This window comes from Pelodiscus sinensis, chromosome 5 (assembly GCF_052426305.1).
Source record: "Pelodiscus sinensis isolate ZL-2025 chromosome 5, ASM5242630v1, whole genome shotgun sequence".
NCBI classification, from domain to species: Eukaryota; Metazoa; Chordata; order Testudines; family Trionychidae; genus Pelodiscus; species Pelodiscus sinensis.
The window spans coordinates 131,470,534-131,494,864 of record NC_143056.1 but is presented as its reverse complement, the minus strand read 5'-3'; the positions used below and the strand labels follow the sequence as shown (position 1 = coordinate 131,494,864).

At 51.4% G+C, this 24,331-nt stretch overlaps 1 protein-coding gene across 4 annotated transcripts in view; it reads right to left on the bottom strand.

Moving 5' to 3' along the window:
• Window positions 1-24,331, bottom strand: part of LOC102456459 (integrin alpha-D-like) — a 44,540-nt gene that overhangs the window by 4,389 nt on the left and 15,820 nt on the right. For 2 of the 4 annotated variants that reach the window (XM_075928898.2, XM_089778910.1), the window contains exons 10-27: window positions 23,967-24,115; window positions 19,644-19,784; window positions 19,168-19,374; window positions 18,799-18,929; window positions 11,671-11,828; window positions 11,357-11,511; window positions 11,071-11,202; window positions 10,430-10,503; window positions 9,995-10,136; window positions 9,470-9,583; window positions 7,480-7,559; window positions 7,244-7,324; window positions 7,018-7,096; window positions 6,654-6,761; window positions 6,337-6,420; window positions 6,052-6,165; window positions 5,754-5,846; window positions 5,475-5,585 (exon numbers count right to left, since the gene is read on the bottom strand). In XM_075928898.2, coding sequence (XP_075785013.2) covers window positions 5,475-5,585; window positions 5,754-5,846; window positions 6,052-6,165; window positions 6,337-6,420; window positions 6,654-6,761; window positions 7,018-7,096; window positions 7,244-7,324; window positions 7,480-7,559; window positions 9,470-9,583; window positions 9,995-10,136; window positions 10,430-10,503; window positions 11,071-11,202; window positions 11,357-11,511; window positions 11,671-11,828; window positions 18,799-18,929; window positions 19,168-19,374; window positions 19,644-19,784; window positions 23,967-24,115 — 2,153 coding nt within the window. Of the gene's footprint in view, window positions 1-868; window positions 1,367-5,474; window positions 5,586-5,753; window positions 5,847-6,051; window positions 6,166-6,336; window positions 6,421-6,653; window positions 6,762-7,017; window positions 7,097-7,243; window positions 7,325-7,479; window positions 7,560-9,469; window positions 9,584-9,994; window positions 10,137-10,429; window positions 10,504-11,070; window positions 11,203-11,356; window positions 11,512-11,670; window positions 11,829-18,798; window positions 18,930-19,167; window positions 19,375-19,643; window positions 19,785-23,966; window positions 24,116-24,331 lie in introns of those variants that run through there. The other 2 variants (XM_089778911.1, XM_089778912.1) reach the window with 2 other exon arrangements.

Sequence of the window (24,331 nt, the reverse complement as noted above, 5' to 3'; positions counted from 1 at the left end):
GGCCTGGGGTGCACGAATGGCTCGGGCCGGCCCTGCTTCAGACGCTGTTGGGGATTGTCCCTAGAGGGGAGAGTCCCTGGCTGTGCCTGTGGCTGAGAAGGGCCTGCACAGAACTGTGAGTAACTGGGGCTGTTTGGGAAAGTGCTGCCTGGGACAGAGCACAGAAGACAGATTGACTCTGGGTCCGAAGAGCGGCAGAGTGACCAGCCCAGGGAACCTGAGCTGCTGGCATTTAGTGGGGGCAGCTCCAGTGGCAGAGGGATTGTGCAGCTGTTGCCACCCGGCCTGACACACACACACAACCTGCCCAGTGTCCCTACCCCAGCTGCAGAGCTCCAAGCGCACCCCTGCAGGCAAGTGTCTGGGACGCTGAGAGCCACAGGAGGGCACAGTCTGGGGTGAGATAAACGGTGGCAATGCGAATGCCAGTTAGGCAGGTGTCATTTCTTTCTGGGTGCTTTGATCATTGATTTTCAATCGGTTGTCTCTGACACATTGTGTGAGAATAGGCTAGTGAGGAACTGCGAGTGTCGTTGGGTCACTTAAGCTAAATAGACTCACAGAGCTCAATCCCTGTAAGGAAGGTTTTCTAACCATTTTCCTGGCTCTTCTCCTACCCTCTCCAATTTAGCAACCACTTCCTGAGCTTTAGGCACCAGAACTGGAACCAACATTGCCCCAGCGGTCACATCAGTGCCAAACACCGAGGGAACAGAAGCCATTTCCTCTCACTTGCGATCCCCGTTTCCACGTCTCTGGGCAGCTCTCTCCTGCACCCGACAAATTCTATTAAGTCCATTATTCCTTCAACAATACACTGGGCACACAACCGGTCGCCCCGAGCAGGGTTACCCAGGCATTTCAGTTCCAACACCCTGGATTCGATCAAACAAACCATCAAGTTTATTAGCTGCACAGAGAAAGATTTTGAGTCCAACTCATGAGAAATACAAGGCCGATACAGTTGCAAAGAAAACAGAGTTGAGACATTTACTAGCGCCTCGCTTAAATTATCTCCTATTCAAGCAAAGGTTGTCGCCGCGCACTGTCAGCCGCCTTCCAGATCAAACTATGAACATCCAGGCCCTCTTCCTGAACAACCAGCCAATACTTGCTTTGTTTCTTCAGGGGTAATGAACGCCATGTTCAGAGAGAGAGTTTCAATCCTACTCTTGAAAACATTTCCAGCTGGGCACTAGGATGCACAGAGTCTATGTGGAAGGAAGTTCCTTGCTGGCTTTGCCTGGTTCCGCTTCCTTTGTATCCTTCTCTGCTTGATGGCCATTTACTGCTTAAATTCAAATTCAGAGACTTCAGGTTCCTTTCTCCGGGACACAGTTGGATACCAAATTACGAGTGAGCAACACTGTAGGGTCAGGAACACGGGTTAGTAACATCATACAGGGAAAGCTGAGGGAGCTTCATGTACAATGTTGAGACACATTTTAGCAGGACACTGTTGATCAACAACTCATGGGGTTTCGAATTGAACCTCACAAGGCAAACTTTGTACAGAGATGACTACAATAGTACATAGGGTGCGCTTTTCTGTTTCTCTCCAGGGGAGGAGAAGGCAGCTCTGAGGATCTGTCATTCCCTGACCAAAGTTGAAGAAAAAAACTTTCAAAAAAACGAGTTGTCCTGTACATAAGAAGGGCCATACTGGGTCAGGCCAAAGGTCCATCTAGCCCAGTATCCTGTCTTCCAACCACAGCTAATATCAGATGGCCCAGAGGGAGTGAAGAGAACAGATAATCATCAAGGCTGTGTCCAGACTCAGGGGTTTTTTCGGGAAAAGTAGCCTTTTTCCGAAAAAACTTCCCCTGCGTCCAGACTCAAGCCGCGTTCTTTCGAAATTAAATCGAAAGAACGCGGCTTTTCTTTCGATGGCGGTAAACCTCATTTCACAAGGAAGAACGCCTTCTTTCGAAAGTTCCTCTTTCGAAAGAAGGCGTTCTTCAATGTAAATAGGGTTTCTTCGAAAGAGAGCATCCAGACTCACTGGATGCTTTCTTTCGAAAAGGCAAGCCGCTTTTTCGAAAGTTCAGCGTGCAGTCTAGACGCTCTCTTTCGAAAGAGGCTTGCAGTCTAGACATAGCCCAAGTGATCCCTCTCCTGTCACCCACTTCCAGCCTCTGATAAACAGAGGCTATAGACACCATTCCTACCCATCCTGGCTAATAGCCTTTGATGGACCTAACCTCCATGAATCTATATAGTTCTTTTTTTTTTAATCCTGTTGAAGTTCTGGTCTTCACAACATCCTTAGGCAAGGAGTTCCACAGAATGACTGTGCGCTGTGTGAAGCAAAAATTCCTTTTGTTTGTTTTAAACCTGCTACCTCTTACTTTCATTCGGTGACCCCTTGTTCCTATGTTACAGGAATAAGTAAATAACTTTTCCTTATTCACTTTCTCCATACCTATCATGATTTTATAGACCTCTATTCTGTCTCCCCGTAGTCTCCTCTCTTCTAAGCTGAAAAGTCCCAGTCTTTTTAATCTCTCTTCATATGGGACCCTTAGTAATTTTTGTTGCCCTTTTCTGAATCTTTTCCAATGCCAAAATATCTTTTCTGAGATGAAGTAACCACGGGTATGTCTACACTAGCCCCTTAGTTTCAACTAGGGTGGCTAATGTAGGCATTCGAACTTGCAAATGAAGCCTGGGATTTAAATATCCTGGGCTTCATTTGCATGTTCCCGGGCGGGCGCCATTTTAAAATCCCCTTAGTTCAAACTGACTGCCCACAGCTACACACGGCAGTCAGAAGTTAATCTGAACTTAGTCCTTAGTTCGGATTAACTGTTACTCCTCCTGCAATGAGTGGTGGACAGGGAATACCTTACTTTAGCAAAGCTTTTCCTGTGGCCTCCCATCATATTCTCATAAGCCAGATAAGGAAGTATGGCCTGGATGAATAGACTATAAAGTGGATAGAAACTGGCTCGATTGTCAGGCTCAATGAGTAGTGATTTATGACGATGTCTAGTTGGCAGCTGGTACAAGCGGAGTGCTGGGTCCTGGGGCTGGTTTTGTTCAAAGTCTTTATTAATGATCAGGATGAAGGGATGGATTGTACTCTCAGCAACTTCTCAGGTGACCCTGAACAAGGGGGAGAGGTAGATACAGTGGAGGGGAGGGATGGGATCCAAGGAAAATCCAGACAAATTGGATATTGGGCCAAAAGAAATCTGATGCGGAACTAAAATGACAAATGCATTTGATGATGTGTCAAGGTCTGCACTGACTGGACAGAGCTGTAAGTGCGGCGTTTGACCTGGGGTACAGAGAAAGTTTGGGTGAGTGAGCGGAACCCTGACCTTGTTGCGTTGGTGACCCTGAGAGGCAAAAGACATTGCCCAATCTTTTTGAGCTGGGACAGTTACTTGTGGGGGAGGAGGCTACGAACTCTGTGGCATTTTCCCAAGATAATTCCATATGACTTCTCTCTCTCTTTCATTAAAAGTTTCTTTTCTGTACACTGGCTATGTCTACATTGGCAGCTTCTTGTGCAAGAACAGCTGTTCTTGTGCAAAAACTTGCTGGGTATCTACACTGCACGCACGTTCTTGCACAAGTAAATTTACAGTCTAGCGTCCGAAAACAGGGCTTCTTCTGGAAAAGTTATTCCTCTCCCCACAAGGAATAAGCCCTCTTGCGCAAGAGGCCAGTGTAGTCAGGCAACATGAATTTCTTGTGCAAAAAACCCCTATGGCTAAAATGGCCATTAGAGCTTTCTTGCGCAAGAGAGCGTCCACACTGCCATAGATGCTCTTTGCGCAAAAGCACATGCCCGTGTAGACGCATTCTTGTGGAAGACTTTTTGCGCAAGAACTCTTCCGCAAAACAGTTCTTGCACAAGAAGCTGCCAGTATAGACGTAGCCTCAGATTCTGTGCTTGCGAGTGGGGAAGCACTGCCTCTCAGAGGTGCCCAGGGGTATGTGAATTTCCCAGGCTACTGGGTGGGGGCTTGAGCTAGTTCTGTGTGAGATGGACCCCTAGATATTAAACCCGGCCCTGGTTGCTGCTGAGCCTACCCAAAGGAAGGGTTACATTTTGGGGGCTCGTCCGGGATCCCCACCCAGTAGTCTTACAGCTCACAGGTGGCAGGTATGAAGCAGGTTGATTCAAGCCCTCAAGCCCTTTCCCCCTCAAACTCAGTTCACTCAACTATGGCAGGGGGGAGGCTTGTTCCTCTGAGCCCTCTTACAATGATGGTGTCTCTCCTGAAAGCACTGGTGTCATATTTTACAGTTCCCACATTTAGGCGTAGCATGATTTGTGACCCCCACAACAGCCCCAAATTACACCACATTCCATTCCAATACTGATCCTCCATCATCCCTGACTGAGTTGGATTTACATAGCCACACCTCGGATTCCTCCCCCCCCCCCCTCCCGCATGAGCTAGATTTACATATCAAAAGTGAACAGTAGATTATCTTTCATAGCTAAACAACTGGAGTGAGCACACCCACCCCCAGGGCAGCTCTCTCCTTTTAGCTGGCTGATAGCATGCTACTGGCTTACAATTCTCAAGCAGGAAATTTCAATTATTAGCAATATAAATATTTTGCCATCAAATTCTGTGTTGTGCTTAACATTTACCAATAAAATCCAGTCCTTCCAAGCACAGTTATAAATCTTTACCTTTTTGCATCTCAACCTCTACTGCCATTAAATGATTGTCTGAATTCCACATATGGCCTAACCCCCAACACACACAAATTCCCACAAAGGTGATCATTAACATTGATAAAAATAGGAGAAAACACTTAAACCCATGATTTTCTGCAGTAAAATGTAAATCAGTAAAACACCAAAAAGCAAGCCGATCCATTAACTTCAGTGTTCTCCTTCCAAATCACAGAAAGGGAGTTAGAATCCTGCCGGATCTAATATGAGTAACCATTAGCTCGAGTTGCCACCAGGACATGTTTTGATGGTCGGTGGGTGGGCCCTGGCCAGTCTTCCTGCACCTTAGCAGCGCCAAAGCAGGTGAGGTGGATCTGGAGCAGCCCAGAGACAGATGAAGATGGGAAGGCAGGTTGGCACATTGGCGATTTGTGCCCCGAGGGACAGGGACAGAGTCAGGGCTCCCAGATTCAGTAGTTAAAATTTGTGACCCATCCAGGGAAGTGAATGGGGGGGAGCCAGCATTAGAAAAGGGGGAGGGAGGGGGCCAGCATTGGCTCTCTGGATCAGCTCAGGGTCAGGCCAGCCCCTTGAGCCCCACAGCATTTTCTGTTAACTGCTTGTAGTGGCACCATAAGAAGCCAGGCTGGACGGAGGCAAAGGGGGAAGGGGAAACCAAGATGGACACGGGCTCATGGAAGGGGAGGGAGAGGGACGAGAGGTGACAACCCATGAAAGAAAGACCCTCTTCCCTCCCACACCAGGTAGGAGAGGGAAGGGCCCTGCCCTTGCAGTGCTGGGCTGGGTGCAAGTATCCAAACCCTGCCCCCCTCACCTTGTAGAGGACTGCAGTGATGAGAGCCAGCAGGCCCAGGCCTCCCACGCTGCTGGCCATGATGATGGGCAGGTTGTTATAGACCATGAGCTGCTCCACCACCGTTTGCACCTGGAGGGAGGAGCCGTGAGATGGGGACCCAGGAGTCTTGCCACCATCCACCATCTCTGCTCTAAACCACCAGACTCCACTTCCTTCCAGAGCAGGGACAAGAGACCTGGCTCCCAGCTCTAACCACTAGCCCATGCTCTCTCTATCCCAGCACGGTCACTCTGGTACCTGGCGCAGGACAAATCCCTCCTTCTGGGTGTATTTCTTCTCCTCGTATTCAATTCGGGCCTCGCTCACCAGGGTCACTTTCTGCTGCTGAGTCTGGAACAGAGAAACTCCCTGTCCCTGACCAGAAATGACACCGACCCGCCCAGAGCATCATCCCAGGGGTCCCAGAGCAATTGACACGCTGGTCGTACAGGAGCAATCCCTGGCCCTGAGATGCAGCTACCTCTGGGGAGGCCACCGCGACTGTTCATGAGGGGGGGTCCCTCGCCCGGCTGGGAGGCAGAGGCAGCTCTCGTACCTGGGAGACCCACTGGAAGCCGACGTTCCCTTTGATCATGAACTCCAGCGGCTGCTGCATTTCCAGGGAGGCGATTGTGCACCGGATCTTCTTACAGGTGGCCACGGAGCAGTCCTGGGGTGGAAGGATATCGCCGGGTGAGGCAGGGACGTGCAGGAACTTGGAATGGCCATGGGGGTCTGGGTCTGTCTGTAGCAGGAGGCCTTCCCGCAGCCCACCCCCCACTCGCTGTCTGTGTTTGTGCAGGGGAAAGGGGCTGCTGGTACCACACTGGCCTGAACTCACCAGCAGGGGGCGCTCGCTCATCAGCTTCACAAAGTCCTTGGAACCAGGTGTTCCCACCTCACTGGTGCACTGAGCCAGCTGGGGCTAAGCCAGGAGAGAGACATGGAGTTAACAGGGTGGGAAGAAGACATGGGGCCTTTCCCCTGCAGGGAGCCCAGCTTCAAGCCACCTCCAGAAAAGAGAACTGGATGGTTTAGGAGCCCCCTCTCCCCCCCCTCCCGCCCCCACGCAGCAGCCCATCACAGTAGGGGGCACCATGGGGTATAGCCAGTGTCACAGGGCCCATCTCACACACAAGCCCAGGGAGAGGCAGGTACCTTGGAGGGGACGACCTCAGAGGCGTCCCACACACGGACCCCGCTCAGCTCCACAGGGAACTGGAACGTGACCGACAGGGGGACGCTTCGCTGCCGCAGGTTCTTCACCTAGAAGAAACAGACTCCCCATAGGAACTGCAGGGAGAGGACCCACCAGCTCTGACCCCCAGGCCCTGGTTCCACCCCTCAGACCCCGCTTCCCTCCCAGCGCTGGGGAGAGAACCCAGGAGTCCAGGCTCCCTGCCCACCCCACCCCTCTGTGCTCTAACCCACTAGATCCAGCTCAGGCAGTTCCACCCCTGCCCCCTGCTCTGAGCCCCCCCTCGCTCCACCTCCCCCTCACACACTGTGCGACCGGCCTCACCTTGTACCGATGTGTCACTGGTGTGCTTGTCTCTGCCGCCTTGGTGGAGAAGTTGACGTACTTGGTCGACTCCTCGAGGCTGGGGGAGGAACGAGGGAGATGGGAGTGTGATGGGCGTAGCTGGAGGGTGGCAGTGGGTGTCATGTCCAGCAGGGGGCGCTGTGCTGCAGGGAACAGGAAGGGGCCCAGCAGGGGGCTCTCTCCCAATGTCTCTGCACAGACCTACCTGGTGAGGATGATGAAGATGCCGTACTTGACCAGCGCTTCCTGGTGAACCATGCGCTCAGTGAACGGGCCACCGTTGTCACTGGGGGGAGGGGAAGACAAAGGAGAGATGTGAGGAGATGCAGCCAGATAACTGTGCTGGGAGGGTGCACCACAGGTCTCTGCCCTGCCCTACTCTGTGCACTGCCCCCCCCCACTGCCCCAACCCCCTTTCCCTGGCCCTGCACAGCCCCTCACCTGCTGGCGCTGGCCGTGATCTGCAGCCTGTCCCCCAGGTCGGCCTCAGAGGAGACGTCGAAGGTGGCGATGAAGACGGCCTGGGAAACACACAGGGGGTGAGAGAGTCGCTGGGCTCAGGGCCTGGGGAACTGCCAGAGACTGCGGGGGAGGGGCTGGCACAGAGGTTCAGGGGAGGGGCTGTGGTATGAACTGAGGATAAATGGGCCCAGAGAGGCAAAGCTGCTACCATGGCCCTGGCCCTGCCCAGCATCAAACAGCCTGAACCAGGTCTGGGATCCCGAGACCCCAGCCGGCTTCGTGCAATGGCAACGCAACATTAATCCTCCTATTCAGGATGCCAAAGGGGGGAGGGTCCGGGGGTTGAGACAGGGCGAGGTCACAGACGACCTCTTAAGGGTGATTCCCAGGGTACTGACAAGGCCACTGCCATTTGCCTTTTTGCTTTCTGGGGCTTCTTGCTTCTTGTGCTCGGCCTGCTCCCTGGTCTTCCCCAGCCGAAGCACCGAGCTGAGAATCTTGCCCCTCTCCCTCTACCCCCACCCCCTCACTGTGAGAAGCAGTGCAGTTTTGGGCCTGGCTTCCTGGGATTCCACTCCCTAAATGGGCTCTGAACTCCAATAAATTATTTGGGTAAGCCCCCTTGAACAACAAAAGGGAGAATGTACCCACCGGTTGCACCCTGGGTCATAATTGTTTACCCTGAGCTTGATAGTAAGTAAAAGTGATTTCATTAAGCACAAGCAGTAGGATTTAAGTGGTTATAAGTGAGAAAGGGAAGAGCAAACTGGATCACAAACTTAAAACAACAGAAAACACTTAGCTAATTCTACACAAACTCCAGTACAAACGTATTACAAACCTACGACAAACTCACCCTAAAACAGTTTCTTTCCTGGCCAAGTCTTCCAAACCAGGGCTATTCCTCACCCTGGGGTCTTTGGTTCCTTCCCTCGAGTGTGCCAGCCAAAGACCAAACACTCCTACATTCCCGCTGATTTTAAAGTTTCCCTTGTTTCATGGGGAGTCACCTGACCCAGTTCCTCCAACCACTGCAAAGACTTAAGGGCAAAAGGCTATTTGCATATGACTGCTCAGCCACTGAGGTTGCCACCAATGGAATCACCCTGGATGACTTTCATTTCCACATTTAAACCCTATAAAAATTCCATACTCCATCTCTACATCTACACTGGCATGATCTTGTGCAAATGCTCTTTAACGCAAGAGTTTTTGCGTGAGAGTATTTGCGCAAGAGAGCGTCTACACGGGCATGTGCTTTTGCGCAAGAGCATCCATGCCAGTGTAGACGCTCTCTTGCGCAAGAACGCTCCGATGGCTATTTTAACCATTGGGCTTTCTTGCGCAAGAAATTCATGTTGCCTGTCTACACTGCCTTCTTGCGCAAGAACAGTTACGCAAAAGGGCTTATTCCTGAGCGGGAGCGTCATAGTTCTTGCGCAAGAAGCCCTGATTTCATACATTAGAACGGCAGTGCACTTGCACAAGAACACGCGGCCAGTATAGACAGGCAGCAAGTTTTTGCGCAAAATCATGCCAATGTAGACACAGCCTACAAGTCTTATTTTACACACAAGAATGACACATGCACCAAAATCAGATAAACAGATCCAGTGAATTAAGCCATGAAGTTGGATGAGTTATCTGAAGCAATTTCTCCCAAGCATCTTTGAGGTATGTACTTTTATGTCCATAAAGCATGGGGGGGTCCATCACAGAAGGAACAGGCTCTCCCTCGTTATCATCTACCCAGTGAGGCCTCGTTTCCAGCCCACAGTCTGGCCCCATAGCCTGACCCAGCCTGCAGTGAGCTTAGGGCTCAGGGCTCTGTTCGCACTGACTCTCCGGGCTCCCCTGGCGCTGGCCCCAGCACATCCCTCACCATGGGCTGGGCTACCCCGGTGATCTGCCCCCTCTGCTCACAGCTGGGCTCACGCCTCGGGGTTCACAAGCCAGGGACTGTCCCTACCTCGGCTCCGCTCCAGAAGATGGGGGGGTTGATGTGGCAGGTGCTGTTCCTCTGAGTCTGCTCCTCCGAGCTCACATCCGAGCTGCATTTAACATCCATGGTCTCACTGTAAGACTGAGCACAGGGACCAGCCAGTGAACGACGGGTCCCAGAGCGACCCCTGCTGGGCCCCCTGCCTGATCCCTGCAGCACAGCGCCCCCCGCTGGGCCCCTGCCTGCTCCCTGCAGCACAGCGCCCCTACTAAGCCCCCACCTGCTCCCTGCAGCACAGCACCCCCTGCTGAGACCTCCACTGTTCCCTGCAGCACAGTGCCCCCTCCTGAGCCCCTGCCTGCTCCCTGCAGCACAGCGCCCCTTCCTGAGCACCCTGCCCTACAACCTGCATCGCTGCACCTCCAGTGAACAACTCCTGGTGTTCCCTGATGAGCGTCTGCCTGCTCCCTGTAGAACAGCCCCTGTTGCAGAACCTCCATACACTTCAACCCCACCAGAGCCTCTCCCTTATGCCGGTCTGCACTGGGATACCTGGAGCAGCAGGACCCGGCGGTAGGACAGCGCGGCCGGGTAGGAGAACCGCACTGTGGTGTTGCAGGAATTCTCCCCGCGGTTCTGGATGGAGACGGTGATGTTGAGTTCTGGGGCAGCTCCCACCACTGAGGCACTCAAGCTAAGGGGAAAAGAAAAGGGTGAGCTTCTGCAGAGTAGTACCCTGCCTGCTATGTGCCCAGCTGAGGATCCCAGCGCTGTGAGCTTCCCATAGCAGTGCCCAGCCAGAGAACACAGTGAGCCAATCATCCCCCCAGCAGCGCCTCCCAACCAGGATCCATCAGCTCTGGAAATCTGGCAAAATCTCCTACTGAACGTTGAAGATCTGAGGAGTGACTGAGCTGGACGGGTTCCCCATGGTGGGTGCTATTGGAGAGACCTGTCCAATTGTGGGGGGAGGATTCAGCAACTTACCCAGAGAAATTGAAGGAGATTTCTAGTTGGTCATTGCAGCGGCCATCAGTGCCACAGTCGTTCTCAAATCGGAGCTGGGGAGAAAACCACGAGGGCAGGGTCAGCCTGAGTGACATTTCAGGGACCCTCCAGTTACCCCAGAAACTTCCAGTCCCTTCCACAGGGGACAGCTAAACACATCATCAGCCCCCCCGTCTCCTGTCAAACAGAGACACACACACACGTCCCTCGCCTTCCACCTCCCTGCTCCGGCCAGCAGCAGAATCACACGTCTAGGGATGCTCTTGGTTGCAGAGGGCACGGGGAACAGGGCATGGAGCCGTCCCCTCTAGGGGCCCCTAGACAAAATACATTTTTTAAAACACGTCAAAAAAATCATTTTTAGCCAAATATGTTTGGTTTTAGACTGCAATGTTGGGAGCTCTAAGGAGAAGTTGGAATGTTCCAGTGCAGAGGAGACAGCTCCATCGCCAAGGCAAACTCAGCATCGGGCTCTGAGGCCCCCTGGGGTCTGCACTCTCTACGGGGTTCAGGAACCTGCTGCTGGCTCTGAACTTTGCCGTCTCTTGATTTTGAACTCCAAGGTCACCAGATCGATTCCTGCCATAGACCCACCCTGGGGCTGTGCTCTGGGACCTTACCAAGCCTGCAGACACCAGCGCAGAGTCCTCACTCAGGACGGGTCTGAGGCTGTCACTGCCAGTGATGGGCTCCCCCGTGAGGGTGTAGTTGAGGCGCAGGATGATGGGGGCCAGGGTGTCCTCAGGGCAGAACTGGAAAGACAGAGACATGTCGGGACCTTGAAGGGAAACGGAGGCTGGGCAGGATCCAGGGAGAGGTTTGTTCTGTAGGTGATTTGGAGGAAGGGGGCAGGGAGGGAGTGGCAGACACAGCAGCAGGGGAAGGAGCCAGGATTCCCACACTCACAGGTAACATTATCGGGTACTTCTCACATTTCTTCTCGATGTCCAGTTTCAGCTCCCTGCTCAGGACGGGGCCGGTGGAGCCGAAGGCAGCTCGGATCTTCCTCCTCCAGGGGTCCAGGGCCAGGCTGTACTGGATAGTGCTGGAGATCCTGCTGCCTACAGAGGAGGGGAAATGAGGGACAGAGCGAGACTAAGAGTGGGAACCATGAGGGGAACTAGGGCACAGATGCTGGGGGCATTGGTTCCAACCCAACCCCAGGGCAAGAGAATAGCAGGTTCAGGGGGGAGGGAATCAGAGGGTAGGTTTGGTCTGACCTAGGTTGTCCCTGGTGCTCTTCGTGACAGTGAAGCAGATCTCTGCCCTGCTGGCCTCCGTGTTGAACTTCTCCTGCCCCTGGCAGTCAAAGGCTGAGGCGGGGATCGTGGGGGGCTGGAAGCTGATGGACACCTCAACTCTGAGCACTGGCCGGGACCTGCCATGGAGGAACAGAACCATCACCCAGGTGCTCCCTGCATTGGATCTAGGCCCCTTCTTCCGCAGAGCCTGCCGTCCAGCCTGGATGTGCCCCCAGCACCCATAGAGAGGGGTTACAGACACGCAGCATTGCTAGAGGAGATGGGGTGGCAGAGAAGAGAGCAACAAAGCTGTCATTGTGCCTTTCTCCAGCATGGGGCAGCACACACACAGACACACACACACACACACACACACACAGACACACACACACAGTGTAGTGCTGCTGTGTGTGACCTTGTCTATATAAAGGAAATTAAGAAACTTGGCAGATTACTTGTTCTCATTCCCAAAACATTGCCTCAAAGCCTCCCTGCTTCAAATAGCCCCCACTGTGCCCCTCAAGAGTTGTGGTATCTGACTGCTCAAAATCAGCATCCAAGAGATCAGCCTTAGCTCTCCACCCCGATGTCATCTTTTCACTCTTTTCGCACCACAAAGGTTATGGAGCATATAGCAGGCAGCTATGACCATTGGAATGTTTTCCTCACTTAAAGGCATCACCAGCGCCCTTTCAATCTGCCAAAGGCACATTCCTCAATCATACTGAACCTACTCAGTCTGTTCTGGAAGCATGCCTAGCTGCTGTCCGGGTTTCCCATATAAATCATCATGAGTCATGGGAGTAAGAGATACGCTGGGTCTCCCCAGATCACTATGTGCATTTCAATATTCCTCACTTCAATATTTTGATATGGAAAGTCACTGCTTGCAGCTTTCCCTTCAGGCCAGTGTTTCTGCAGATGTGTGCATCATACATCTTCCCAGGGTTACCATTGTTTATGTCAGCAAAACACCCAGTTACCCACAAGGGCCTGCAATACCAGAGAAAAGTGCCCCTTTTTGTTGATATATTCCATCACAAAAAGGTCCAGGACCAAAACAGGAATATTCATTCCCCCATCACCCTGCCGCAGTTAGGGAATCCCATTTCCACAAACCCATCCACTATTTCATGCATAATGTCAAGAGTCACTGTCAAGATTGTTCCCCACTCTGGTACTCTGAGCACAAAAGAAGGGGTCTGCAAGAAACCTTAAAATACCTTTCCTCTGTAGACTTCTACTTAAAAGTTCCCCCAGGTCACAGATTTCCTGGCCTTGGAGGGTACTTGCCATTACCCAAGTGAGGAAAAAACATTCTTCTTGAATCCAGGAAAAAAAGCACTTGGGAATTTCTTCCAGGGGGCACCCCAAGCCTTTTTACCACAAGTGAACTTGAAAAAAGAAACCAAACTGTAACCCCTGACAGCTGATCTCTCAGTCTCTGGCATGCATTCATAGACCTCCTATTACCTTCCAGGACACGAGAATCCAATAGTAGATTTTCAAAAGGCTATTTTATTGACAAAACAAAAAGATGTGCTTGGTCAAGCATACTTGGTTGCTAGGTGTTACAGAGCAACTGAGAAAAGTACAAATTAAAACACAGAGAATTATTTCCCTGCGATTTAGCTTTAGTTACAATGAGCAGGAGGGAGTGGAGGGAGGGGACACATGGACTTAGCACAGAGAAGTTTAACCAAACAACAAAACAATGAAAATAACCCGATCGCCTCTTGTGACAGACCGGGCCGCATCTGGGCACAGCTGAGGGCATCCGCTCAGGGCGAATTGCTCAAATCCGGGGCTCCTTACAGCCCCCAGACTGGTGACCTCTCCAAACAGGCCACAAACCAGTCCCACAGAGCGCTTCAGCTGCCTGCCTGAAGCCTCCCGAGCAAAACCCCTCCGACACCCCAGCAATATCCGTGCCCCAGATGGCCCCAGGCCTCATACACAGGTGGGGGGTCCTAGCACCCAATCCCACCTACCCCGAACAAGTTCTGTCTGGTTCCAAGAAACCAGCCACAGATCCCTGGTCAATTTACCCTCTGGATCTTACCCACAAATCACGCTGAGCCAATCCTTTAGAATCTAAAACTAAACGTTTATTATCACAAGAAAGAAAAGCATGAGAGTCAGGTTGTTAAAGAATAGTATGTTACATGCACCGAATCTCCCAGTCCTCGATGCAGGCTCTAACAGAGATGTTACAGCTGCTGGTTTAAAAGTTCTTGTTGCACATCCTAACATCAGGATGGGTTCACTGGTCTTCCGGGCCCTTCGATCCCTGCAATGCTGCCTCTGGGATGAAGTGCTGAGCTGAGAACAAAATGGCATCGACCACATGGCCTCTTTATACCCCCTTCCTGGCCTCTTCTGGTATGCAGCAAGTCACCTGGTCAGAGGCCAATCTCTGTGTTCCCTGCTGGCTGCTCTCAGGTGACAGCCCCCATTCTTTGGGTGTGTCTTTGGCCCGTTGAGAGCCATTGTTCCACAGGGCCTCGGTAATTAGCATGTCCACAGGCTCAGCCCTACCCAATGCTTAACCACATGCAGGGAAATCTTCAGTGTCCATACAAGTACATGCTAATAATTGCACACACAGACATTACACAAACACAAGAACAGCGTACATAGGATTATCAAATAATAAGCTTCTATTCAATACCTCACATGGCCCCCTCCTATACCATTTTTGGGGTACACCCCCACCTATGGGTGCATCAGTGATCTGGCTGCTCCCCTCAAGATCCAACAACGTGACACCCCCAACGCAAAACTGATGCAGGAAGTGATGCCAGTAACATCACTGAGGACATCACAGGCCTCCCCAAACAAAATGGCGGTGTGCCTCAGTTTCCCTTCTCACACGGGACCTTCTGGCGGGAACCCTTTTTGTCCTGTAAGAAGTTCCAAAACCAATTACAAGTGTTAACCATGAAATAGCAACATCACAATGTCCCCTTACATACCGTCTGTCATTTGGTACATCTCCAGACAGATTACATGGGATTTTCATAAGATCATGCACATTGTATACCTTTACAATTCTCTGCAACAATAATCCATTGGTTACAAGAATTAACATCAGTAACAAAAACAATCCTATATCAGGTGTATATTGACATTCCCCATCATGCCCCTTCTTTGGCTCCACACCATTGCAGTTTGTGCCCTTCAGGTTCAACCTGCAAATCTTCTTTGTCAAAGCAAGTCCTACCCCTCCTCCCTGTCCTGTGGGCTCCAGGCCTGAAACCTCTGGCCTGAACAAGACAAAGGGCTGGCTGGGCGTGACTCCCTGGCTCACAATGGCCCTGGAATTCTCCCCCTTCCCCCACTCAGTGGGGTAACAGCAGTAAGCTGTAGACTCCCAAGTCTCTCCTCTGTCCACCTCCAACCTCTGTTTCCACATGGAACCAGCTTCCCTGATTGATTATGAGTGTCCACCGTGTCCGGAGATGGGAGCTTAATCGCCATCTCCTGCATCCTAGGGAAAGTGACCACACAGCTGTTCTGCTCTGCATACTTAGCTACACAGTCCTTTTCCTGAATCTGGGACACTAACTTCCCACTCTCCTCATTCACCTGGGAATAATCCTGTTCCACACACACTGACTTCCTAGCAAGCTGGTCACACACAGTCACTGGGTTATCAGCCTGCTCCAGTTCTCTGGCTGTTCCTGCCTCATCTGGAACAACCCTCAGTCCCTTGGAGACTTCACAACCGTCCGCACTGGATTTGGCTATATCCAAGTCAGTGGAGTCACTGCTAATGGACAAATTCTGTCCCTCAGGCACTGCAACAAGTGCCTCACACAACAAGCTGCTGCCTTTTACAGGCAGAGCTTTCTCCTGGATGCCTTTTCCAAGTCAGGCATTGCTACCTCTCTCAGTTACTGCAAACTGCTTGCTACAAGTACTGCCAGGACTCTCTTCCCTATGAGCTTCCTTAGGAAACAGTTCACCTTTCTCTGGCTCCACAGCAGCATTACCCTGCTGAGCCACAACCAACTCCTCCCGCAATTCCCTTACTCCCTGAGTTATCTCTGGCCCCTCAGGTGGATTCACAGATAATCCCCTCTCAGGCACACAGACAGACTCACAAGATACAGGGTCAGAGGCACCTTCTCCCCCTTTGCAGCTCTCTAGATGGCTGTAAACGTCCACACCATCATTAGGCACCAGAGTTAACACACCCTCATTCTCTCCTTGTGCCCGGGCTAAGGGGTCTCCCTGCTCCCACAGAGTCGCTCCCCCCTCTTCCAGCAACACAGCAGCATCAGGCACAATATCAGGGTCACCACTGTCTGGTCTCTGGGGTTCTGGTAAAACACTGACTGACTCTATCTGAGTCACCTCATCCCTCTCCCCAGCAGACACAAACCTTGGGCCACCCCCTTCCTGGGCCTTAGCCATATCCAGACCCAACTCTGGGACAACAACACTGCTCTCAGCCTTCACAGGCCGTGGGGCACCTTCCTCAGACACAGGAAGAAACTCTTCCCCACACACAGACAGACAACCAGAGACAGCTTCTCTCTTGTCCCAACACCCCTGGCTAGTCTCAGGCATACAGCTAGCCAGTGAGACAGCTTCCTTTACTGCCCCACTGCTACTTCCACCAGCCAAATTGCCAGCTTGCACACACTGTGCTTCACACAACTCAATTTCAGCTTGTGCAGGTTCAATTCCACAAACCTCACCAGCCACCAACTCCTCAACTAAAACTTCACTCTGGCCAGCCACTCCAGGCTGCCCCAGAGAAACATTTCCCTGACTTCTGGGCTCTTCCTGCCCTGGTTCGGATTCCAGCCTCACCTCTGAGGCATCAGACGGGCCCTCACCCACAGGATCACTGCCCCCTTGCACAGACACACAGCTATCTGCCCCAGGCACACATGTAGAGACACTTTCCCCTTGGTTACAGGGAGACTGACCAGCTCCAGGAAACTTTCCATACCCACTTGCACCCCCTTCCCAAACCTCCCTGTTAGCTACAGGTAACACAAAAGGTTTGCATTCACACATGCTTTGGGGTTGGGTCATCACATCAGCTGGGCAAAATACGTCTGCCATATCATAAGCACACCGCATACCCACAGAGTTACACATTGAACCTTCAGGAGGATACAGTCTCTCTTGTTCTTTTAGTCTCTTAAGCTGGAGGTCAAGTCTAGCATTTTCCTCCTTGGCTAGGGCCATCTTCTTTGCATGCTCTACCTCTTCTCTCCGCTGTCTCTCAGCATATTCTGCCTTTCTCTCCTCAAGTTCCCGATCCATCTCCTTCTGTCTCTTAGCAATTTCTTCATCTGCCTTCTGCCTTCTTTCAGCAGCTTCCTTGGCTCGCTTCTGATCCCTTTCATCCACATCTCTGGTTAGTAACAACACTACCAGATCTAGTTTAGAGGCCCTTTTCCTAAAGGCAATGCCTCTCCCCAAGCACAAATCCTTCAGAGCACTTTTGCCCAGACTCTCATATAATCCCGGGATCATCGCAGCGGCTCTTTAACCAACCAAACTCTCAACACCAAAAATCAAATTTAGACAGCGTGGGGTCCTGATCCCAAAGCTCAATTGACCAAGATCTGTGGATCCTGCCGACTACGTCACTGTGACGGACCGGGCCGTGTCTGGGCACAGCTGAGGGCGTCCGCTCAGGTTGAATTGCTCAAATCCGGGGCTCCTTACAGCCCCCAGACTGGTGACCTCTCCAAACAGGCCACACTGGGTTTAGGGAAACCCAGTGTGGCCTGTTTGGAGAGGTCACCAGTCTGGGGGCTGTAAGGAGCCCCGGATTTGAGCAATTCGACCTGAGCGGACGCCCTCAGCTGTGCCCAGACACAGCCCGGTCCGTCACACCTCTAAACAGACATTCCCCATCTACTCACGTATCTGTGCTTCAAGGTACAAGCCCTTCCATTCCCAGCATTCTTGGTAGCATGCTAGTCCTGCCTAGTTCAATTCATAGAGGGTATGTCTACACTACACTACTAATTCGAACTAACTCAATTCAAACTAGTGCATCTAGACCTAAAAACTTATTCAAATTAGCATTGTACCCAGAGTGGCCACCAGGGCAAGCTGGGAAGGGCTAGCCTCCCACTAGTTTGAATTCAGTGGCTACACAGCCCTTAATGCGAACTACTTAATTCGAACTAGGCGTTACTCCTCGTGGAATGAGGTTTACCTAGTTCGAATTAAGCGCTCCGCTAGTTTGAATTAAGTTCGAACTAGCGGTTTGCATGTGTAGCGCCTATGAAAGTTAATTCGAACTAACAGCTGTTAGTTCAAATTAACTTTGTAGTGTAGACATACCCTGTGTTCCTTCAACAAGTGGCTGAAAACTCACACAAAGAAAAACAGCAGGCAGGTCCCTTTCCATTCAAATGTCACACATATTTTTCATTGGTTTCCCTGGCTCCCTGCCAACACTTTCTAGCTACCTAGGTTTTACTCTTTGATTACTGAATGCTGGGATGTCCAGAAGAGGCCAGCACTCCTCCTACCCATCACAGTCACACAGTCCTTTGTAGCAGGACTCTATTCATGGCCCCCTCTAGTCAGCCCCCACCACTGACTTCATGACTTCAAACTGATTCACAACCAAATAGTAGAAGTTCAGAGTTACCAGCTTCCACATTGCAATCGTCACTGGTTTCTCTACCAAGAGGTTGGCCCTAATTCAGGCGTCATGCACTTCAAGACATGGAAGTGGGGCAAGTGCCGGACACAGATCCAGGAAGGTGGCTTTCTACAACCAAAAGTCCTGTGCCCATTGCTTGTCATCCCAGAGCTAGTATTCTATGATTCTATAGGATGCTGAGCTCATACCCATGATGCATTGCAATCCACTGCGCCTTACAACAATTCCTAGCTGCAGAATGGGGTGAGTAGCTCGATAGGTACCTTCAGAGCACTGTTTGCACTGTCAATGCACCACGTGTGACTGTGCTCTGAGGACACATGGAGCGTAGTGTGAACATGCAATAGTGATGAAAGTCCAACAGTTGTTGATCATCAACATAACGTCTATCAAAAACTCTGTGTGGTAGACAAGGCTTGAGATTGCCGTGTGGGGCAGGGCCAGGACACAGAGGGACTCACCTCAGCAGCAGAACCTGGCCTTGTGCTCCCACCACGATGACGATCAGCCCATCCCCTGTCAGGTTTGTCACGCCACTGACGGCCTGGCCAAAGTAGTGCAGCCTGATGTGGAACTGCGACCCCTCTATGCGCTGTGGGGCAGAGAGAGCAGTAAGGCATGTGGGAGGAATGGCTGTTCTGTACAGTGGACACCAGAGGGAAAGGGATAGGGACAGAGCGAGTGTCCTGTATAATGGGCATAAGGGGGCAGCAGAGGTTGGGGGATGGGAAAGAGGCAGCTAGGGTTTCATAGGCACGAGGAGTCTATGGGGCCCCATGATGCCACTTCAGAGCTGTGTGCTGACCCCTCCCTGCAGGAGCTGGGCTCACCTGACTGTACTGAGGGTTAAGGCCTCCCTTTTTCCCATGGAAGATGTACACGGCCCCGCAGTTCTCGTTCTCCATGGGGGCCCCGATGGCCACGTCCGTCTGTCCGTCCCCGCTGATGTCCCCGATTTCAGACATGCTGGCCCCAAAGAGCCCGGACACCTGCCCCATCTGCCCCTGCAGAGTTGTGCTGAAAATCAGCGTCGCCCCCTGCAGGCCCATCCAAAGAGACACAAGGGGAAAGGATCAGCATTTGCTGTCATCAGAAATGCCCACTGCCCGGCTCCTTTCCCTGGTCCCAGTAGCACAGCGCCCCCTAGGGCTGCTCTGGAGCATTGGAGCTAGTATTGAATGGGGGGGAGCGCCCCCTACTGTTTCCCTGCCCCCCCCATGCTGTTGACATCACCGTCCCACAGCATTCCAGTCAACCAAGAAACCCATCACCTCCATCTTCCCCATTGCACTGTCCTCTTTCTTACCAGCCAGTCAATCAGACAGACATAGACCAGTCCTCCAGTCAGAGGTGTGTGGTACATGGGGGCTCCGATCAGAACCAGGTCTGTGTTCCCATCTCTGTTCAGGTCCACAGCGCACAGTGTGCTCCCGAAACGTGAACCGATCTGGAGAGGAAAAAATTCATCCCCTCAGTTTAGTCCCCTCCTCCCACTGGGACCCTTCTAGCCCTTAGGGGATAGAGATTCAGCCCCAATGTCCATTCCATCTGTAGCCTGAACCTCCCTCACCACAGCAAGTGGTGCCATCGCTGTAAGTGCTCTTGAACTCATAGGCAGGTAGATTTTGGAGGGGCTGAGATGCTGAATGTGAACTGTGGTGCAATTCCTTTTATATATTGGTCTAGCACAAGTCAACATTATAACAATGGCTCAGTTGGAAAATAAGTTTTGTTTAGGTGGCATGTACAGGCAGTTAGAGCTTCGAGAAATTCACTTTGTTACTGTTGTGTGATCTTTTCCAGACACGGTTACTATCACTAGTAATGAAAGATAGGACTATGCAGCACTTTAAAGACTAATAAGATGGTTTATTAGGTGATGAGCCTTCATGGGCCAGACCCACTTCCTCAGATCAAATTCTGGAAGAGAATTGGCATGACCATATATACCAAAGGAATACAGTGAAAAAAAAAGTGAACACGTTATAAAACTGACAAATCAGATTTAGAACAGAATGGGGGTGAGAGGGACGGTTAGTATCTAGGGGTATGTCTACACAGCAAATTTATTTCGAAATAAGAGCCCTTATTTCGAAATAACTAGCATCTACTCAGCCAAACTGCTATTTCAAAATGAATTCAAAATAACAGAGCACTTATTTCGAATTTGGTAAACCTCATTCTATGAGGAATAATGCCAAATTGGAAATAGCTATTTTGAAATAAGTGCTGTGTAGACACTTACATCGAAATAGGGGGTCTCCAGCCTTCCCAGGGTGCCCTGGTGGCCACTCCAGCCTCAACCAAGAACACTCCTCTCCCTCCCTGGAGCCCTTAAAGGGGTTGACTCTGGCCACAGTGCCTGTGCTAGCTCCAAGCCTGCCAGCCCACAGCCAGCAGTCACTGCCCCAACCTAGTGGCCCCAAAACATGAGCCAGCAAGCAACTGGCAGCTCAGCCCTCCTCCACTTCCCAGGAACAGTCTGCCAGCTCCCAGGAAGGTGGGCACCTTGCTGGTCCAGGGTGGAGATCATGGACCTTATTCAGGCTTGGGGGGGATGCCCCCAACGTCCCTGATCTCCGCACTAGATGGAGGAACATGGCCGTCTATGGCAGGATAGCTGCCAGCCTGGCCACCAAAGGCCACATGCAAACCCAGGAGAATGTTTGCATGACAATCAAGTTGATCCACCGAGACCCTCAACCCTGAGCTTCCCCTCCCCCTTCTCCCTCTTGCTTCCCCCTCCAGCTCCCTCCTCCCAGGTTTCGCCCTCCCCTCTCCATCCTCTCTTCCACCCTCCCGCCTCCTTTCCCCAGTCTTACCAGAGTTTCATTTCTCCCCCCAACCTAGTTTTGTTAAATAAAGAAAGTTTGTGTTCATGAAAATGCATGTATTTTATTTGATATCAGGAAGGGGGGTTAGGCAGGGGCAAGTGGAAGGACATGAGGGAGAAATGAGGCACAAGCCCCCAGTGGGGCAGACTAGGGAGGCTCTTAGTGCTCCTCAGGGTGGAAGCTCTCCCACAGGACCTCCTGGATACTGACAGCCCCCCAATGGACTTCCCAGATGGCAGCATGAAGAAAGTGCAGCCAGGCTCGCAGCAACATGTCCACGAGAAGCACCAGTGTGCCCGGGGCAGCTCTGGCTCCATGTTGCAGAGTGCTGTGGTGTCCTGAGTGAGGGCATTCAGAGCACACAGAGACAAAATTCTTTGCTGTCCGTCATCGAGGTAGGCAAGCAAGCAGGGAAACCTGAGAACTGGCTGTTATGGGGGATCCCTTTAAGCACAGGCCTCAGATAGCCTCAGACAGCAGCCACACAAAGTAACTCCTGGCCTGATGCCCTGCCGGACCTGGTTCCTGCTGCCCTTAAATGCAATTCAGAGCCCACTCAGTGTGGATGTGCTATTTCAAAATAGCAAAAAACTATTTCGAAATTCATTTTATGTATAGACATGTTATATCAAAAAAAGCTATTTCTAAATAATTATTTCAAAATAAGATATTTCTAAATTAATCTGTAGTGTAGACATACCCTATGAGATAATGATACAAGGGGTGATAATTGGGGAAGCTAGCTTTGTAAAGGGTAAGGTAATTAGCATCTTTGTTAAGGCCCATTCATAAAGTGTCAAATTTGACAATATATGAATGGGCCTTAACAAAGATGCTAATTACCTTACCCATTCCAAAGACAGCTTCCCCAATTATCACCCCAGTATCATTATCTCATAGGGTACGGCTACACTAGCTCGTTAGTTCAAGCTAGGTAGGGTAATGAGGGCAAGCGGAGTTGCAAATGAAGCCCAGGATATTTAAATCCCAGGCTTCATTTGCAACTCTGCTTGCCCTCATTACCCCACCTAGCTCGAATTAATGAGCTACTTTTGACATACCCTTAGATATTAGCCCTCCCTCTCACCCCCCTTCTGCTCTAAATCTGATTGGTCAGTTTTATAATGTGTTCACTTTTTTTCCCATTGTATTCCTTTGGTCTATATGGTCATGCCAAATCTCTTCCAGAATTTGATCTGAGAAAGTGGATCTGGCCCACGAAGTCTCATCACCTAATAAACCTTCTTGTTAGTCTTTAAAGTGCTTCATAGTTCTGACCTTCGTTTCCGCAAGATCAGACTAACACGGCTACATCTCTGTTACTATCACCAATAGTGGGAGAGGTCCAAGTTGGATATTAGGAAAAACTATTTCACTAGGAGGGTGGTGAAGCACTGGAATGGGTTCCCTAGGGAAGTAGTGGAGACTCCATCCCTAGAGGTTTTTAAATCTCGGCTTGACAAAGCCCTGGCTGGGTTGATTTAGTTGGGATTGGTCCTGCCTAGAGCAGGGGGCTGGACTTGATGACCTTCTGAGGTCTCTTCCAACTCTATGGTTCTATGATTCAGTAGCTGCATAAACTGACGTGGTGCCTAAGTTTCTTCAGTAGAAGTTTCTTTGTTCCTGTCTCAAGGGCAGGTCTGACTCTAAACATGCAGTTGCCTGGTGGCATTTCCCCACATCCCACCCAGCATTGTCCACAAACTGGGATACGACAAGGACTCCTCCACCTCTGGTACATTTGGTCGTTGGGGAAGGGGTGGACCAGAGCTCTGGTATTTCCCATATCAGAGCCCTGAGCTCTGACCTGTGGGATATGCTCATGTGGACTCCTTCAAACTCCCCTGTCAAAGTTGTTCCATTTCAAATGACTAATTCAGTCTCGGTTGGGCCACAGAACATGTGCAAATGACAACGGCTCCATGCCCAGTGGCCAGAGCACTCCCTGAGAAAGGGATGATCCCTGCTGAAAGCCTTCTCCCTAATCAGGGATTTGATCAGGCGCTGTCCAAGTCCCAGATAAGGACTCTACAGAACGGGGGGGGGGGGGGGGGTGGGCAATAATTTTTTGCTGGGGACGACTTCAAAACTGTTGAAGTGGCCCTGGGTCGCACCAGAAGGGGCAGGGCCTCAAATGGAAGAGGTGGGATCCGGATGCTTTAGGATTCACCCACGGACCACGATTGGTCTGGGGTTGGGGGGAGTCCCTTTGCCCTCCTTTCCCACTAAGCACCCCTGCCCCGGTGGTGAGAAGAGTTTCTGTGCTCCCCCACCCTCAGGCTAGCCACGGTCTGGAGGCAGGGGAGCATGCAAAGCGCCCCGTGCTCTTGGCAGGGAGGAGGAAACTTTGTGCACTTCCCCTTGCCCCCAGGCCCTAATTAGCCTGGGAGCGGGGGGAGCGGCAGGGCCTCTGAGGGCTGGATTAACCCACTTGCTGGGCCAGATGTGGCCCACGGAACCCTTTTGCCCACCCATGCTACAGCGGGAAAACCTCTCTCGTCTCCATCAGCTGGTTTGTGAAGATCTTGGCAGCTCTGAGCATGCCTGTTGGATGAGGCACAACCGGTGAATTAGATGGAAGAGCGCCCATCATTCCTCCATGCATCGAGCCAGGCACGTGCAACTGGCTCCTTGCAGCATCACAATGCTTAAATCCATTGGTGGGTCTGGTTTATCCCCTGCCTGCGGCTCTCTCACTGAATTGCTGGTGAAGGTGAAGCCAAACACAAACATTACAAAATGTCAACATGTATCCACTTCCACCAGCCCCTCCCCACACCCACATTCCATATTACCTGCTCTCCCAGCAGCTCCAATTGGGGTACCCATCCCTCATCCTTGGCACCTTGGCTGAACAGGATGACTTTGCCGATGCAGTGGCAGAGAGAGATCCCAACCACGTAGCTACTCTGCCCTTTGTCTGTGATGATCTCAAATGAATAACCTCAAAGGAAAAGTGAGACACAGGGAGGTGAGATGGGAAACAGCCAGGCAACTATATGACAGGTTGGGTCTCCCTATGTGGGATGCCACCTGATGTCCTGGAGTTTCACTGAGGGTACATCTACACTAGCCCCTTAGTTGGATCTAGGGAGGCTAATGAAGGCGACCAAAATTGCAAATGAAACCCGGGATTTAAATATCCCACGCTTCATTTGCG